Here is an 18,333-nt window from a genome sequence, read left to right as displayed (position 1 = left end):
AAAGCATCTATTGAAAATTTAACCACAAAAGGCAAGAGAGATATAAAATGATGGTTAATAGGATGGAATGTCTATATTGCAATTATTTAACATAAAGAATGTGAGGGAATGGAAATAAGACTCATGATGTATAGTGAGATTTGAAGTAAAAGTCATTAAGTTCTTTAGTCCTCATGATATTTAAAGACCCTAGGTCTGTGTTGGTGAACCTATGGCATGTGTGTTGGAGGGAGCTGCTCCTTTCCCCTTTTCCACTGTGCCTAAGGAGGTTTTTCATATCACCCACTCCTCTGCCCAGCAGCCCAATGGAAGGACTTCCTCCCTCCCTTGTCTGGGGTAAGGGAGTGGCTCACATGCTGCATGAGGGTTGAAGTTTGGGCACTGGGTCTCTAAAAGGTTCACCATTGCTGCCCTAGACAATTGCCTATTCATCAAATTAATTCTTCATCTACTTATGCTTATGATAGCTGTTTCCCAGATACCTCTCTTTTTGGAAGCTCACTCTAGTCTTATAAACTCACACAATGGAAGTATTTTCTGGACCTAGGACCTCTCCCTCTAATTGGATCATTTCTCTGAGAACTTCATTTCAAGAATATCAAAGCTAGATATCTTCATTCTTTTCCAGGCTTCTTGTTTTTTCCTCCCTCCCTTTACTCTTTCCTCCTTCCTTAACTCCTTCGCTTTTGCCTTCTCCTTCTCCTCCTCTTTCTTCCAATCAGATTCTAAGTTTTGAAAAGTTGTGCTATGCCTAACGGGAACATATATCTCAAAAATAATTTTTCTTTCCATTAATTATTTTTTCAAATGGCCGTTAAGTTGTAAGGACATAAATACATGCTACAGTATTCAATACATGGGACCATTAGGTATTCCTTTTGTCCCAGGGGTGCTTTGAAAGAAACACTGAGCTTACTATGGGTTCTATGAACCAAGAAACTTTGGGAACCTCTTATCATGAAACATAGCTACAGTCACTTCTTCATTTATTAATTAACAGAGAGCCCTCTTTGCTTGGATATTGCAAGGGTACAAGTTGCAAACTCAGTTTATAGGACTTGGAAACTCAATATGTTAGACATTTTCTGGACTAGAGTAGAAAGGGGGTTCTGGGACCCCTTTCTAATATCCACACACAATTAAAGAGGATTTAAAGCTGGAAAGGATCCAGGAAATTATCTAGCTGAGCCTTCTCATTTTGCCATTGCAGAAACTGAGGCTGGGGAAGGTTAAGTGAGTTATCCAAGGTCAAATAGACAGTAAGTCAGAGTTGGTATTTGAGCTCAGGTATTGTCTACAAATTCAACACACTTTCTATTGATCATGCCTAAAATATTGCTACTTCAAAGTATAATTGGGGGTTCTGAAATCAAGGACTATTCCAGTTGAACTTTTAAGAATCTGAAGAAGCATAGGGATAAATGTATGTGTTGTCATCTATAAAGAGAGGTCAAAAGATTTTGCTCTCCATGGTTATCAGAACATGTCAGAGTCAAAAGGCCTCATTTAAGCCCTGTCTTCTGTGTGACTTTAGGAAAATCACTGTGTACCTCTGAGCTTCATACTTCATTATTATTATTATTAATAGCTCACTATTAATAGCTCACATTCATATAGCACCTAAAAGTTTCCACAGAGCTTTGATCCTCACAACAAACCTTGAGGTAATTGTTGTGGTCACCCCCATTTCATGGATTAGGAAACTGAGATGCAGAGAAGTTCCATGACTTTCTCAGGTTCCTCCAGCTTACAAGTGTCTGATGCCAGATTTGGATTTAGGTCTTCCAAACTTCAAGTCCTACTCTACCCATTGTACCACCAAGCAACCATCTGCAAAATGAGGTAGATTCCATGACTGTCCAGTCTCCCATTAGCTCTGAAGTCTTCAAAATGAGCAGGAGCTCTCAAGCTTTCTGCTTTCTAGACCCTTTAGCTTAAAGAAAATAAGCCTTTCACTTAGTAGAATGAAGATACATCTAACAAACACTGGGGTGATGGATACTCTTGTGAATTTTCCCCTGTATCCTTTGTCTTTTCTGGGGAGCATCAGCTTACTTTCTAAATACTTGAATGAATTAGAAGCAGGAAATATGCATACACTCATAAACACATACAAAGAGATCTCAGTTTTATGGGAGTTTTTAGGCAGAAAAATTATATTCCCTAACTTTCTTTTGAGAAAGTGAAACTCATTTGATTATGGCATAGAATGGTCCAATGATCCAAATCTAAGGAGTTTCCCTGCACCAGGTAATATGACCCTCAATTGAGTGCGAAGAGCATCAAACATTGAGGTCCACCAGGAGGATATTTTACTCTCAGCAAACTTAATGTTTTTCCGTATCTTCTCTATGAGTTTCATCATTGCTTCAGCTTTGTCATAAAACCCTTCCTCCATCAGCCTCTTTTGTTCCTAAGAGAAGACAAAAGAACATTAGCATTGCATCTTGGTTAATCCCCAGTCCACCAAGAACCAAGGCTCCCTGGTAATTGTGTGGACTAGCACCTCTATATATTTCTCCTGTATAAGGTATAAAACCCAAGTGGATTAGAAAATGGAGGAGAAAGCCCAGAGGATTTGTCTTCAAGGGACTTTCCTGGAGAGTGAGAAAAACTATATAGAGGGAAGATCTACTCTTCAATGACTCAATACTTCCCCACCACTAGAGACAAGAACCTAGGCTTTAGGGATGATGCTGAAATACGTAATTGCTGAACATAAAGACAATTTGTTGGAATCATGGTTTTAAAAAGTGGAAGCTAGGTAGTACCATGCTGGTTTTGAAGTCAGGAAGACATGAGTTTGAATCCTGCCTCTGGCATTAGCTGTGACTGGAGCCATATTCCTTAATCTATTTGGCTTAGTTTCTTTATATATAAAATAAGCTTAATCATAATACTTAACTCCCCAGATTGTTATCAGTATAAAAATGAAGTAATATTAGCTTTTTAATCTTAAAGTGATACACAAAGGCTAGGTGTCATCTTCATCATTATTCTCAATTCATATTCAAGTAATGCAGGTATCAACATTTTTAAAAAGGCCTAAAATATCAATATTTTTTTTAAAAGACTGGGGCAGTTGGGTATTTCAGTAGATTGAGAACCAGGCCTAGAAAGGGCTCAAAACTAGATCTTCTGACAAAATAGTCTAAGTCCTTTTGCTTTCTACCATGCTGACTCACATGTAAGTGATTTTCCCTTCCCTGTCTATTCCTTTCTGCCATGGTGGTGGTGCTACTTCCTAATCATAGCCATTGATCCCAATTTCTGTGTACCTTCAGCTTATGTTCCAGCATCATTTCCTGTTCTCTCAGGTTCTGATTTCTATCTTCCTCCATCTTCATTTCCAATTGTTTTATGTTTTCTTCATAAGTTCTCAGTTGAGCTTCCATCTTTTGTTTCATTTCCTTCTCTTGCTCATCCAACAACATCTGCTCTTTCTCTGCTGCTTCTCTTTTGACTCGTTCAGCTGCTCAAGTGTTTGATGGAATAGAAAACACAAGAAGATTAAATTAGGTGGGCCTCCTGTTAGGTAGTTAAAAAGTATTAAGTAACTGAAATATTGTGGGACAACTAAATGTGATAGATTTAGCTACTAACAGCAATATAATGATCCAGGATAATTCTGAGGGACTTACAAAAAAAAAAAAAGAATGCTGAGAGTGACATGTACATTTTCTCCTAAACTCAGAACTCAAATTGATTATGAACAAGGGATTGGAAATTCCTAAATTTCTCTTTCCTCTTTTAGACCAAGAAAATCAGAACTGAGAATGCTGAGGGGAATAGCTCTTGTTGACCTACTGCATTTACAGTCATGGTTACACTTGCTGTTTACATATTCAACAGGGGCTGGGGCACTAGAGAAGAAGGAAAGCCTAGTATTTCAGGAAAAGTTTCATGCCTCACTTAAGCCATAAAGGAGAATTTTGTTCCAAACCCAACAAATTCCCTCCTTAATTAGAATATCATTTCCTAGCTCTGCGTACCTTCCAATGCCTTCTCTTGTTCAGTGAGTGCATGATCTGTCTGCAGGATGGATTCTTCTATCATTGTCAGTGAATTTACAAACTTTAGGAGGACCTCATATGCCTGGACAACCATACAAGAGAGAAACGTCATTTCCCCCAGACCCAGTCAGATCCTGAGAAGCAATATCAGACATATAGGCTATTCTATTAATTTCCTTAAAAGGTATTGAAAACATTTTGGGATATGATTGGTTCAGGAGACTAAACAGGGGCCATAAATGTGACCAATTGGTTAGTGAGTACCAAAAGCTAGAGTACAAGTTGTAAGCATCTCATTTCATTCCAAGCTTGAGCCTGATATACTAGGCTAGCCTGCATCAGGTTTGGTCTATTTTGACCCTCCTCTGGCCCAACTTCCTAAATTCCACAATAGTCTGTGAGCAGGAAGAAGAGATTTCTGCCACGAGCTTCCAGCTGAGATGGGAACTGAAAAGCCAAACCCAGCTAGACCTTCTCATCTTGCATGGCCATTGGTAGGAGAAAATCAATGCTCACATACCCAGTGGGATCAATGGAACCTTCCTCATGGTGACAGCACTCCTGAACCCCAGGTCTTTCCTCACCTTTATCCCTTTCCTGGGTACTTGATCATAACTGTTCAATACATTTTCTCTTTCTTTCTTGTAGAGCTTATAACCCCCTGGAACAAGGAAGGTGCCAAGAGAAATGGATTCCATCAGTTTCTGTGAGAGGTAGTCAAGCTTAGTTTGACAATATTCAATTGACTCTTCCTCATTTTGATGTATGAACTCATTCTTCTTGGTTTCCAAGATTTCCTGACAGTGAAATGTAGAAAAAGACAATCAGAGAAGATATACAACAGCAGCGATAATTAGAATTGATGTCTCAAAGGTTATCATAGTACCCTATTTCATTGGAGAGGGAGGGAGATTTTAAAGATGTTATTAAATCTGTTTAGAGAAGATCTACCTGCTTTTGCTTTTCTGAAAAGATTTACAGGGTTAGAATAAAACTCAAAACCCTGGTTGAGAAACTGGGACACTTGGGTTCTGGTTTCAAATCTGCTACTCTTTTACTAGGTCACTATACACAAGTCACTCATCCCTCTGGGGTCCAAAGTCATCTTTCTCAAAATGAGATAATTACACCAAATTTCTCCCATGTTTTTGCCATTTCTGGAATCCTACATAATGATTCTATCTTTGGGCTTGGCTAAAAATACTACAAGGTGTATAATTAGAATTTGTGTCCCAGAAATTCTCTTTCCAAGCTTCCCATGTTCCTTCTCATGTTACGTGCTTACATAGGGAGGATAAGGTTGTGTGTGACCCTGCCTCACTCTCTCTTTTCCCGAGAATGTGGCTGGGACAGCTTGTTTTACTCAAGCTTTTACTTTCGTCCTTGTACTTTTCCTACTTCAAGTGATTAATAATAAATCTTATAAAATATAATAGTTGGAGTTATTAGATATAAATTTTAATCTTACAAAGGTTAAGAAAGGTATTTGTCAGGAGAAGCTCCTATAAGGAATCGGAGAGTGCTAGGAGGGGAAAGGTATGCAGAGATGATTGAGTCTGAGCTCAAGAGAACTGCAGTGTGCTCTGAGAGCACTGATGCCATCTATTCAGCAGTTATTTGAGTGGGCAGTATAGACTTTAAGAAGTCACTTACTTCAGTATGTCACAAGGAAGGAATATTTTTTTCATGGCAAGTAGGGTTTAGGCCTTCATTCCTTTAGCTCTTAAAGAGTCCAGCCTCTTCTCTCATAAGCTGGGGATATGGACCTCAAGGTCAACAAAATTCAAAAGAGGCTGACCAGCCTCTAGATTTCACTCAAAAAAGAGAGAGAAGATAGACAAATAGCTGAGAGAACATACCACCAGCTTTTTCTGGAACTTGTGTGTGTCATCCTTGAAAGAATGCTTCATAAAAATGGAGATGGCTTCTTTCTCACAATCTGCATGTAGGTTTAGCAGGTCCTGGAGAGTTTCGGTGCGCACGTTCATTTTTACAATCATCTGCTCTTTGTAATGATTGCTAGCTTTTTGCACAGCAGCTGAGTTCTCAGTCTCGGCCAATGCCAACACTGCATTCTCCAGGCAGGGAATATCCCCACTAGAGATGGTCTTCACATAGGTCTCCAGCAGCATCCCCAGCCCTGATACATAAAATGAAATGGAAGATCAAACAATGAAAAACCTCCATTCAGTTTAGTCCAAGTGTTAATTATTTAGTAGAATCCATGCCTGACCAAGGATCTCTTTCACTTTTCTATGTCTTTCCTAAAGTGTGATACCAACCAGTAACTGAATGCAAAATAACAGATATAGCCTAATTAGAGCAAAATACATTCAGGGGGATTATTACATAACTCATTCTCAGCAATGCAGGCTTGAATAACTGTTAATCCAAGACATTTCCCTTACTTTTCTCAAAAAACAAAAAAACTATTGCCTATCCTTATCTCCCCTCTCCTCTACTTAGTTGATTTTTGTTCCCAGATGGGGAAAACTGCATTTATTCTTAGCAGATTCCACTATTCATTTAGAGTCATCATTTCAACCTGCTAGATCAACATTTTATCTTGTTTCTTTTATTCAATTTAATAGTGCTTCCTCAGTTCCATGACACCTACACATTGTATTATCATTCCATTGACATCTTCAGTGACTTTGTCAGTGTTGGTTGAGAAAGCTCTAAAGACCTCAGACATGAACTTCCCATCAAGTTGACTTCAAGCTATTAATAACTCTTTGGGGGAACTGGTCATGTAATAAATTCTGAATCTACCTAATACTATTAGCATCTATTTTATATTTCTGTCTCATTCATAATCATAACATGACACACTAAAATATTTTCTTGAAATCTAACTATGCAAAATTGATACTATTCCTCTGATCTACATAAATCCACTTATGGAGTCAAACAAGCAAATTTGTTTAATCTGCTAGATATTCATGATCTCTACTTCCCTCTTTTTTTGTGCTTACAAACTATTCCCTCGATGATTCTTTAGAATTTTATCAGAAATAGAATTCAAAGTTATTGGTTTATAGTTTACTAACTTCGTTCATTTCCCTTTGGAAAATTAAGTCAATTGCCTTTCTTTACTCCTGTGGTACCTATCTAATAGATTTAATCTCCATAAAAGGTCCCTGACATTGTCTCAGAGGACATATCCCTAGGGAACTGTAAACTAGAAGTCAGGAAAACAAGAACAAAGAAACCTACACCCATAAGGAGATTGATACAAAAATCTTTCAATATCTGTACACATACAAAAAATTTATATCTAATCCCAATCAAATATGCATTGGGCTAAAGAAAACTCACGAATTCCATTGATCATGATACCCCCACTAAGGGTCTTGGGTTTTGCACTAGAAAAGATGTAAGAGCAGAAGTTGTTGGCTTGTTCTTTGAAAATAGGATCCAGTTGGCTGTCATTGACATCTTCAAGATGGGATAAGAGTGACTTATCATTTGTTGGATGGTCAAAAGTGAAACATTTCCGATTGGGAAAGAATTTTCTGATGCATTCTCGTGGAAGGTTTGCTGATTGAACTCTGGGGTTCTTTCCTAAGGGAAAGGAAAACAGAGAACATGGTAAGGCACAGGCTTGAGTTAAGAGGGTGATGAAGATGTTTAAGACTGGGAGCAATTGTATTGAAATTTTCATGTATCCAGACCTAAGACAGAATCAGAGATACAGAATTTTTAAAAGCAGAAGAGATTAGAGAGACATTGCTGGAAATCAGGCAACTGCTTATCTCTTGAAAGGATAACATATTGTATTATTCAGCACATGCAGAAAAAAATTTCCATTCAGATTTGCCCTAAATCTGAATGAAATCTCTCACAGATTCATAGTTGAGATATGACTAGTTAGAAATTGGCAAATTACTGGTCTAATTATAGATCATGTTGAAAGAGAATTATGATTCCCTAATATGAAAAAGACCCAAGAAAGGAAGGCTATGATCAGGTAGGAGAGCTACTCCGGAGCTAACAAAAGGAGATATTCAGAGGTCGTCTTCAATACTTCATTCTCACCTATACTCTCTATGACCAATCAGTTGTAAAATCTACTGCATAACATGTCTTGCATTTATTTCCTTCTATCTACCTTCTCCCAAAGTCACTCAAATTCAAGCCCTCATTAACTCACACCTGGCCTCTTGCATAGCCTCCTAACTTGACTTGTAGCTTCCATTTTCTCCAAATAATTACTCATCCTATACCTATTACTAAAAAGATATACTTAGATAATTCTGATAATGTTATTCCCTGGCTCAATAAGCTAACTACATTAGTTTCTTAATGCCTCTGAGTCCAAGACAAGCATAATTCTTTGCCATCAAATCTTTCCTAATCTTGTTCTGTCTTCTAGTTTGAACTCACCTTGATCTCCCTCCATACTCCTCATTTTATAGATGAGGAAATTGAGGCTCACAGATATTAAATGACTTTTCCAAAGTCACAGAGGCCATAAGTAGCAGAACTATCATTTGAACCCAAAGTCTTTGACTCCAAATATCATTCCCATCTTGCTGTATAACAAGGCATCTGAAGGACAAAGCTGCCTCTTGTCATCAAATAGGTTTCTAGATTTGCTCTAGAGAAGGAAGATTCCTCATGCTATGCCCTGGACTGAATAAATAACCCTAAAAATCAAGTTATATTCCCTTTTATTAAAATTCTAAGCAAATGAAGGATATATAGAAACATCTACCTCATTTTGTAAATTTATATAATACAAACCCATCACATAGAGGCTGACAAAACTCAGTTATCTCAGGGACTACTACCCTTTGAAGAGTTCACCAGGTTGTGGAATTTCTGGAGCTACAAAAAAGATCAGTTGAACTTGAACAAAGCCATGAGACCTAAGTTAGCTTTTAGCCTCCATTTATATATCCATGAGATTAAAAAAATCCCCAGTAATAAAAATCTATGCTCCAAAGAAAAGGAAAAACCATTTGGTGTCATTTCCCCCTATAATGCCTAGGGCCATATGCCCAAACTTGATTCTTAATAAATTACCTTTACTGAGTTTCAAGGCATTTTCCAGGTACTCATCTGAGGTGATGGGCTGTCCATCTAGCTCAAGCGCCAGGATAAAATCCCGCACAATCCACACAAAATCTGGGAAGAAGCCCACAAATTCTTCTGCATCTTCTCCTTCAATGGGGTTAGATGAAGATTTGACTTTTATTAACTCAGTGAGTTCTGTCACATATCTAAGATCTCGGATAAGGAAAAGGAAATACCCATCCACATCATCAATTCCCAGTTCTAGTAGAGGACTCTTCCCTTCCCTTTATATAAATTCTCTCCCCCTACCCTCCCTTCTGTACTCATGGGATTTTAACTACATTTGTAAAAGGGAAAGGAAGAGATTTTCAGTAGGAAAGTTAGCAGAAAACATATGTGATATGAGATGAAGAAGAAGAGAGAAGGCTGGCAGTGATAGGCAGAGGGAAAGAGAAAATGATCAAGACATTTCAGAGTTCTTGAACATGGAAGTGGAATTCTTATGTGTAATGTCAAGCTCAACTATAGGTCCACCCAAGGCTTCAGTTATGAGCCTGATGCTGGACTGTCATTTGAGGTTTGAAGACTGATTTGGGGATAATCTGATTTAGGGATACTGATCCCAAGAAGTTGTGATAGGTACTTCTGGGCAGACTAACTCATGATGACAGCTCCTAAAGTGTGGGTTGCTTATCATCTGTCCTGGTGAGAGAGCACCTGCATTGAGGATGTTCTGATGCTCTGAAATTCTGAAAGGATATTGCAGCTGTTCCAAGGCCTGGTGGCTAATGGTGCTAATGCTGTTGTAGACAAAAGTACTGCTGAGCAAGATGGCCAGGGCAAAGATCCAGGAGTCATTCTTGGAGTCTTCCTATAAGACAGATTATGTCAGTAGGCCTATTATTCAAGCCTCCATCCATGACACTGTATGAACTTTGGATCAAGATCAATTCCTCTGGAATAGCAGTCATCTGTTCAAGATGTTGTGCTTTAAGATGGGGTTGGAGGTTGTTGTAGAGATCAAATTGCTTAGAATAAATGCTTAAAATTATCTATATATTTATTACATTTATAAATTAATCTATTGATCAATCTATCTATTTATATATGTATCTATCTGTCTGTCTATACTTTACATGGTCCTTTTTGTTTTTAACCCGAACCTTCTGTCTTAGAATCAATACTGTGTATTGGTTTCAAGGCAGAAGAGTGGTAAGGACTAGGCAATAGGGGTTAAATGACTGGTCCAGGGTCACACACCTGGGAAGTGTCTGAGGCCATATTTAAAGCCAGGACCTCCTGTCTCTAAATCTGGCTCTCAATCCACTGAGCTTCCTAGCTGTCCCCATGGTCTACTTTCTAATATAATCAGTCAGAGAAAGATCAAGGTTGGCAAAGTTAGAACCTATCTTTGCACAAAGGTTAATCAAGCAACCAAGATATTCAAGGGAGGTGCAGGAATTAGCTTGTGTATCATCACCACCTTGACCACTACCTCCCCTAAGAGCTGGAAAGAGATAGTCCAGGACTCTGAATCCAAGATGGCTCTACCTCTTGGAATAGCAATGCCACCCAAACAACCCAACCACCTTCTATCCTGGAGCCCAAAGCCATTTTTATGGAAAGATCACTTTGAGGAAAAAAATCATTTCAGAGAAAGGACCTACATTCTTCTCCACTACCACCACCACCACCATCGCCAACTTCCACCAATAGGCAAAAGAGCCCTAGAGATGTGGAAATGACAGATAACCAATCCAACTCACCACCTGCTACTGTCAGCCTGGCTAGAAACCTGAATAGAGGTGTCTCCCCTTCAGTAATGTCTCTTCTGGTAATGAAGCGAGAGCTACTGGTGACCAAGGAAAGAATGTTCTTGTCCCTGAAATCCTTGGCACAGTCAAGAGATTCAATAACAGAAATGGGTATAATTTTATCAATGGAAATTAAATTAAAGAAGAGGCATTTCCTACTGCTTTGCCTTTGCACCCTAAAGAAGGGTCTTGAGACCTCTCTTGACTTACAGCTGAAATTTCTTTTGTGCTGTCCCATCCATTAGAAGGGGATTTCTAATTTGCTCATGATATCTCTCTTTATGTATAGGTCATGTATCCATTTTGACCCTATCTTGGTAAATTGTGTAAGATAATGGTCTATACCTAGTCTCTGCCAGACTGCTTTCTAATTTTCTCAACAATTGTTTTTTACCAAATAATCAATTCTTTACCCCAAAATTTGGATCATTACTTTTGTCAAACATATGGTTACTATAATCTTTTACAACTATTGTTATATGTCTGTTCTATTTTTCTGATCTACCTATCTATTTCTTAGCCAGTACCAGAGAGCTTTAACAATTATTGTATTATAAAATAGTTCAAAATCTGGTGCTGCTAGTACTGGTACTCCTTCAAATCAGATATTATAGAATGCATTATGAGATTATCAATCCCCCTTGCTTTTATATATACCCTGCCAGTAATTTACATTTTTACATTGCTTTGCATTTATATGTAAGTTTTGCAAAGCATTTTACACAGATTATTTCATTTGATCTTGACAATAATCATAAGATGTAGGTGCTATTGTTATCATTTTAAAGGAGGAAACTGAGGTAGAGTCAGTTCAATTGACTTGCCCAGGGTCACATAGCACATAAGTGTTGGAAGAAGAATTTAAACTTAGATCTTTCTGACCCCAGGTTCAGCACTCTCTCCACTAAGTAACTGGTGCCTCCATGAAGACAGAAACTAAGTGAATTGGGTCTTTTTGTCCCTTGTGCACAGCAGAGAATTAGTTCTTAGCAAATGCTTGCTACTTGGTACACTGATCTTTTGTGATTCATTGGTGAATTTATAGCTTGCAGGAATGGGTTTAGAAGTGGGGTTTCACAATTTTGTATTTTTGCTTTGTTTTGTTTTTTAAGAAATGGGACCCTTGCACAAAAAGTGGGATTCACAGAAGACCAGGCTCATCTGATACCCAGTGCCAGCCTCATCTTGGTCTTTTGGCCCATCTCTTTTGGAGCTGGAACTTCTGGGAAGTCTTTTATACAAGGAAAGCAATGGGAGACCACAATGGATACTTTTATGTTGATACGGCATGACCTTCTTCATCAAAGTGGTTGGCAACATCCCAGAGCCCCAGTGTCAGGCCATGGGCCCATTCCAGCTTGATTACTCCCAAAGAACATCCTTTGGCAATCTGCTCTCAATCCCACATAGGTCTGCCAAGGGCAGAGCTAGGGAGGGGAATTGAAGCCCAGTATCACTGTTTCCATTTACCTTTTCCACATCTCCGAGACCCTCAGTGTCAAGCAGTACTACGATATGGTCAGGTTCTGTGGGGTGATCAATGCACCACATCCAGATGCCCTTTGTGTGAGACTGAATGGTGGAGCCAAGGGAGAAGCCTGCAAGAGAAGGATGAGACTTGAGCACCAGTGGAGGCAGGAAGCCCAAAGGCTGCAGCGGCCAAACTCATGGGTCCTAAAGTGAGAATTTGGTAAGCTCCTCAATGGGGAAAGAATAATTACAAGGATAAGAGTTTGCATTTATATGGTGCATTTTATGAGTGTTATCTCATCCTGTCTTCATCAGTAATCCTGTGACATCTATGTTACTTTTATCTCTTTCATAGAGAAGAAACCTGAGAGTGAGAAAGGTAAATGACCAGCCCTGGGTCTCACAGTCAGTAACTAGTAGATGAGGCAGGTTTCAATCTCAAGTCTTCCTGGTTCCCAGTCTTCCATTATCCAATATCCTCTAGCTAGGGACAGAGAAATGCATATATTATGTTCAGCCAGAGCAATGGTGAGATTAAACTTGTAGGGGGAGATGGATGGTAAATGTGGTAAACAAGACCATTGAGACCTTTAGGCTTGCATGTAGATGCCACCTTTCTGAACACAATCAGTCAAATTCAATGCTTCAAAAGATTTAGACTAAGTCCAGAACCTGAGGATAGAGAATAAATAATAGCCCAAAGGAGAGCATAATGGCAGGAGAAGGCAAGGAAGCAATGGATTTAATGGAGCCAAAGACACATGGGGACAAGTTCTGTGACCCTGGGCAAGTCATTTAGTCACTATTTATCCCTCCCCAACATTCCCTTCCCCAGAAAATGTTCTAAGGTCTGAAGGAATAGGAAAATTGCTTCTTTACATGGGGAGAGAAAGTCCTTAAATCTCAAGATCACAGGCCAGTTACACACACACAGAGCACAGAAATGAGATGATTTCCTGGAAGGAAGCAGGTTTCACTTTCAGTCTGACACAGAAAATTGTTACCTAAGTTTCCCTAAAAAAGAACAATATTTCCCAGGAAACCAATGACTTCCTGTCATTACATACTTTCTGTAGACAGGGAATGAGTATTCAATGGGAGGTCCTGCTCACTCTTTTTTGGCTTGCTGGTAAATATGGCAGTGGTCAATGTGGGAATTTTGAATAAGCGGATCAGCCATGGGCATGTGTTTTTTTTTAATTCCTTTATTTCTAATGATCTTTAATAAATCTCCAAAAATATAATATTTTTTATTGTTTGAGATTAATTTTAATTTTTACAAATCACAAAATCTTTCTCTAATTGAGGGACAGAAGAAAAGGAAATAAGTATTTATTAAATACCTACAATGAGTGCAGGTACTGTGCCAAGCACCTCACAGACACTTCAAAAATACTATTTCATTTGAGTCTCACAACAACCCTCAGTTTCCTCAATTGAAAAGAGAGGGGGGTTCAATTACATGACCTCTATGGTCCCCATCAGCTTTAAGTTGATGATCCTTTGAGAATAATTAGTCAGATGAAAATATTTTGATGTTGTGAGTTGACTGATCTGATTCATCACAAGAGTAACTGACAATCAAATTACCAGATCAACATAATGTAGAGTAGAGGCAATAATCATGAGCAGAAGTGGTGGTAGCTGGAAATAAGATAGACAGTCACTAGGAGACAAGAAGCCAGGAGATAGCAACCAGGGACACTTTTCCATTTCTCAAGAAATGCTTATATTTTTAATGTGAGACCATTCAGGGGCCCATGTCATGAAGATATTTATACTGGGGAGATCTAATTCACAAGTATTACAGTATAAGTTTTAAGTCTTTGGTGGACCCCACACACACACACATCTCCTGACTCTTTCTCTCCTGTCTGGAATAATCCCCCTCTTCATTTCAGCCAAAACCTTCAGTTCCCAGATAAAATTATAGGAGAAACTTTTCTTGATCCCTTGAAGTCTGGTGCCTTCCCTCAAATGATCATCTCCAGTCTATCTCATATTTATCTCATTTGTACACTGTTGTTTGCGTGTCATCTCCCTCCTTTGACTGTGAGCTCCTTGAAGGAAAGGATTGAATTTTTTTCTTTGTGTTCTCAGCTTTTGGCATGATTTCTAGCACAGAGTAGGTAATTAGTAAGTGTTTATTGACTGACTGGAAGGTAACAATAAACCAGGGGCCAATTTTTTAATCATTCATTAGGTCTCAGACATACCTTGTAGCAGCTCTAACTCTGTGGCATAATGTTCTCCAAAAGCAGACTCCTTGAGGCCAGAGACTCCACTCACCTTTGTTCTTTCCTGCCAGCCTGTTCAGTAGGTAGGATTTTCCAGTACGATACAGGCCAACAATGGCTACCACCACCACAGGCTTAGTAATGGAAGTTAGAATTCGCAGGGCTTGCTGGTTTACCATCAGCTCTTCATTTCTGTTTTCCACCAGACATATGGGAGCTTGCATGATCTCAGCTGAAGTTATGGTCACCTGTAAATACAGAGGAGCCAACTAGATAGAAATCAGAACGCCAAATTCATATAATCTTCAATAATTAATACCAATACTAGGTCTGTATCCACAAAAGATATGAAAAAAATTTTGGAGAAAAGGGCCTATTCCGACAAAAATATTTATTGGAGCTTTTTTAGCAGTGGTAAAGACTTAGAAGTTGAAGGAATGTCCATCAATTGAGGAATGGCTGAACAAATTGTGGTATATAATTGTGATGGAATACTATTTCAGTAGGTGCAAAGTAAACTACCTCCATCCTTTGGCACCCCATTGGTGGGACACAGGAGTCACAGAGTCACATATTGTATCTGATGATCTGATGGTCTGGTCTTACATTGCCACAGGAGGGAAGACAGCATGACTCCATTAGTTCCTTCTACACTGGTAGATAGCCTTTTTTGTCATTAGTCCCTTGGAACTCTCCTGGATTTTTGCATTGCTGAAAACAGTTAATTCATTCAGAGTTAATCATTGTATTTTATTGATGTTGCTGTGCACAGTATTATCCTGGTTCTGCTCACTTTATTTTGCATCACTTCACACATCTTTCTAGATTTTTTGTGATTATCTTCATCATTTCTTATGACACAATAGTATTCCATTACAAGCATATATCACAATTTGCTTCAGTCATTCCCCAACTGATGGAAAACCCTTTAGGTTTCTGGTTCTTTGCTGCCAAAAAAGAGCTTCTATAAATATTTTTGCACAAGTTGATCCTTTCTCCCTATCTTTACTCTCTTTGGGACTCGGACCTAGTAGCAGTATTGCTGGGCCATAGGGTATGCAGTTTTATGGCCCTTTGGGCATGGTTCCAGACTTCTCCAGAAAGGTTGTATCAGTTCACAGATCCACCAATGGTGTGGTAGTGTTCCAATTTTACCACATCTACTCTAGTTAGTTTTTTATTAGTGTGTAGTGCTAGGTCCTTATTAGTGTTGCATAAGTGACTTTAGGATGATTCATCCATTCTTCCCTGCCCCAGTCCTACCCAAGTTTCTGACCACTGTTCCAATTTCTATTTTCTGATTGATGTTTTGTCCTATGAATTTGTTGACACCAAGGAGCTCTTTGGTTTCATTCTGACATGGCATTGCCTTTAATCATTGGCATCATGGCAAAGAAAATAGTGAGTTGATCTGGGAGTTGGAAAGATATAGATTAAATACTATCTCTGACACAATCTGACTGTGTGATCTTAGATAAGTTACATAATCTCCCAAAGGTCATCTGAAGACCTACATTGGTAGAGGGAGTTTTATCTCTAGGAAAACTATGACACCAAAGAAACCTTGGGTTCCTGCCAAAAATAAAACTCCAAAATAATAGTTGTGAGTCACCCCCCTTCCTAGTATGGGAAAAGGACTCCAAATACTAACCTCATGATTGGATTCTAGAGCTACTATTCTGACAATGACTAAGACATTGTTTATTCTCATCCTTTCAGTAAAGGTTCTGGAGTGAGTCAGCCAGATCTCAAGGGCAGAGCCTCAGCTGGACTCAGCTATTACAGAAGTGACTGAGCTGTAAAGAACTTGAGAAGGACTTTCTGGGAGCCAGGAATTGAGGTCAAGAGTGGTAACAGGCCCCCTCCCTGTTTCCTAGGGTCACCATTGCCTAGTTCAAGCATGTTTTTCCAGAGTTTTTGAACCAATGTGGATAGTCTATGGTTCATTACTCTTGGGGACATCCCACAGCCTGGGATGTCCTTCATTGTGTTAAATCTGGAGGGCAGACTGTTCTCTGTATCAATCCTGACCTTGTAAAATATAGTTCATATTAGATGATGGGGAAAAGTGCAAGGAAATTTTTTCCATTTCTCTTGGATTTGAAAAAGTCAGTATCTGGACATTCTGGGTCAGGAAAGGATAAGGAAAAGGAACAAGTCATGCCATCCCCTAACATGGGACTTGTTGAGGCCACGTGGCACCTTGGATATAGGGCTGGACTTGGAGTCTGGAGGGGTTGGACTTCTGTCCTGTCACATCTCGGCTAGGGGACAATGGGCATAATATCTGAAACTCAGGCTCCTCATGTGTAATGAGCACAAGAGCAAATTACCTTCTTTATTGGGTTGTTGTGAGGCCCAAATGAGATAACTTCTCTAAAGCACTAAGTGAACCTTAGAGGTCTTTATCCTCTTCATCCTTTCCCTCATCATTCTTTTGTAGGGTTCGCTTTAACTCTTTCTAATGAATTAACTCAAACTACTCTTAATCAACCAGCAATTTTCCCATACAGAATCCTACCTTTGATTCTGGCAGTTCTTCTAGCATTCTTCTAGCACCCTGCTGAACAGGAAAAAAGCCACAGAGCCCAAAGAAATCCAGAGAAAGGGCCATCCCTGCTGCCCATGTGCCAAACTGCACCCAGGAAGCATCAGGGACAGGCTCAGAGTGGTCCATCCAGCATGGGGGGTAAAGAGGATTTGCTGGCACTCCCTCTGCATCTGCCCACAGGCTGACCCCTACGACCCACCTAGAGTGATCTGCCTTGCTCTTGAGCTTTAAAGTTCCCAACTGATGTAGACTCAGGAGCCTTTGCATATTTTATAGATTCTGTCTTCTGCCAGCCACAACAAAAGCCCCTGCCACTAAAGTTACCTAGGTGACAGAAGAGCAGCCCCCATATGCTGGATATCCAATTCTTTCGTGTTTTCCACTACACTTGGCTGAGAATCATTAATTCCCCATTTATAATAGACCTCAGGAAAATATGCCGGTTCAGACATAGCATCCTGTTTCCATGTTTCTAATAAGAAAACACTGACAGAATTAAAGGATCAGACATCTGGAAGAGACAGACAGCACTAGGACTAGAAGCCAGTCCTTCCATAACCCAATTAAGTGCTTTATACTTTCACTTTGTCCTCCCCTGTTTCTGCCAGGCTTAGCAGTTCCCAATGCTTTAAGGGCATGGGGTGCAGTATCTCCAGAACACAAAGCCAGGAGCCCGTGTTGGACTTCTGAATAAGTAGCTAATGTCAGAGGAAGCTGCTTGGATAAATCAGTGGCAAGCAAGCATGTTTTACCCAGAGAAAACTTACCTGTTTCACGAAGCTTCCGCCCAAACTGTTCAGGGATGTTCTCACAGATTTCTTCTTTCTCTCTGCTCTTCCCCTATCCCTCTTCCTCCTTTCCTCTCTTCTCTGTTGCTTCCCAAAATGCTTCTAGTATTCAGAGTAAGGGAGAAGGTGTGGGAAGCCAACAGAAACCAAAACCAAAAGCAACTTTTGTTGTTCTTAACTTCTTAAATCTAGAGTGGGAGAATAAAGCAGATGTGTGGATTCAGTGTTTGAGAAATGAGAAAAAGGGCTTAATCATTCCTGATTTTGTGAAGGAAATTTACCCTCCCCTCTTTCTGGGGTCACACATCTCCGGTCCACTATCTGCATACTTGCCGTCAGTCAACCTGAACTTGACCCTGATGGCTAGGGCAGGAGCAGAAGAGTCAGGAGGTAATAAAAAGGGTTAAGCAGCAAGTTTGAACTCTCTCTGACTTTGGTGCT

The 18,333-nt window shown here is 39.5% G+C and overlaps 1 protein-coding gene across 1 annotated transcript; it reads right to left on the bottom strand.

Annotated features, from left to right (window-relative positions):
• Window positions 1-2,111: 2,111 nt before the first annotated feature.
• LOC100027502 (guanylate-binding protein 6) lies at window positions 2,112-18,076 on the bottom strand. Its single transcript, XM_056815374.1, has 11 exons — window positions 17,872-18,076; window positions 14,606-14,801; window positions 12,317-12,444; window positions 9,797-9,903; window positions 9,042-9,238; window positions 7,332-7,577; window positions 5,873-6,153; window positions 4,598-4,810; window positions 3,993-4,095; window positions 3,279-3,472; window positions 2,112-2,413 (listed from the first exon to the last, which is right to left on the bottom strand). Exons 2-11 carry the CDS (start codon window positions 14,775-14,777, stop codon window positions 2,198-2,200), a joined length of 1,857 nt encoding a protein of 618 aa, XP_056671352.1. The 5' UTR covers window positions 14,778-14,801; window positions 17,872-18,076; the 3' UTR covers window positions 2,112-2,197.
• Window positions 18,077-18,333: the final 257 nt, after the last annotated feature.

Source organism: Monodelphis domestica, chromosome 2 (assembly GCF_027887165.1).
Source record: "Monodelphis domestica isolate mMonDom1 chromosome 2, mMonDom1.pri, whole genome shotgun sequence".
Taxonomy (NCBI): Eukaryota; Metazoa; Chordata; class Mammalia; order Didelphimorphia; family Didelphidae; genus Monodelphis; species Monodelphis domestica.
This window is presented reverse-complemented; position numbering and strand designations above follow the sequence as displayed.

Coding starts and splice junctions, on each gene's coding strand:
- LOC100027502 (XM_056815374.1), bottom strand. CDS start 14,777: ATGCAAGCTCCCATATGTCTGGTGGAAAACAGAAATGAAGAGCTGATG. Junction 12,445..14,605: donor GCTGGCAGGAAAGAACAAAG/GTGAGTGGAGTC, acceptor CTTCTCTTGCAG/GCTTCTCCCTTGGCTCCACC. Junction 4,811..5,872: donor AGTTCCAGAAAAAGCTGGTG/GTATGTTCTCTC, acceptor TTTCACTGTCAG/GAAATCTTGGAAACCAAGAA.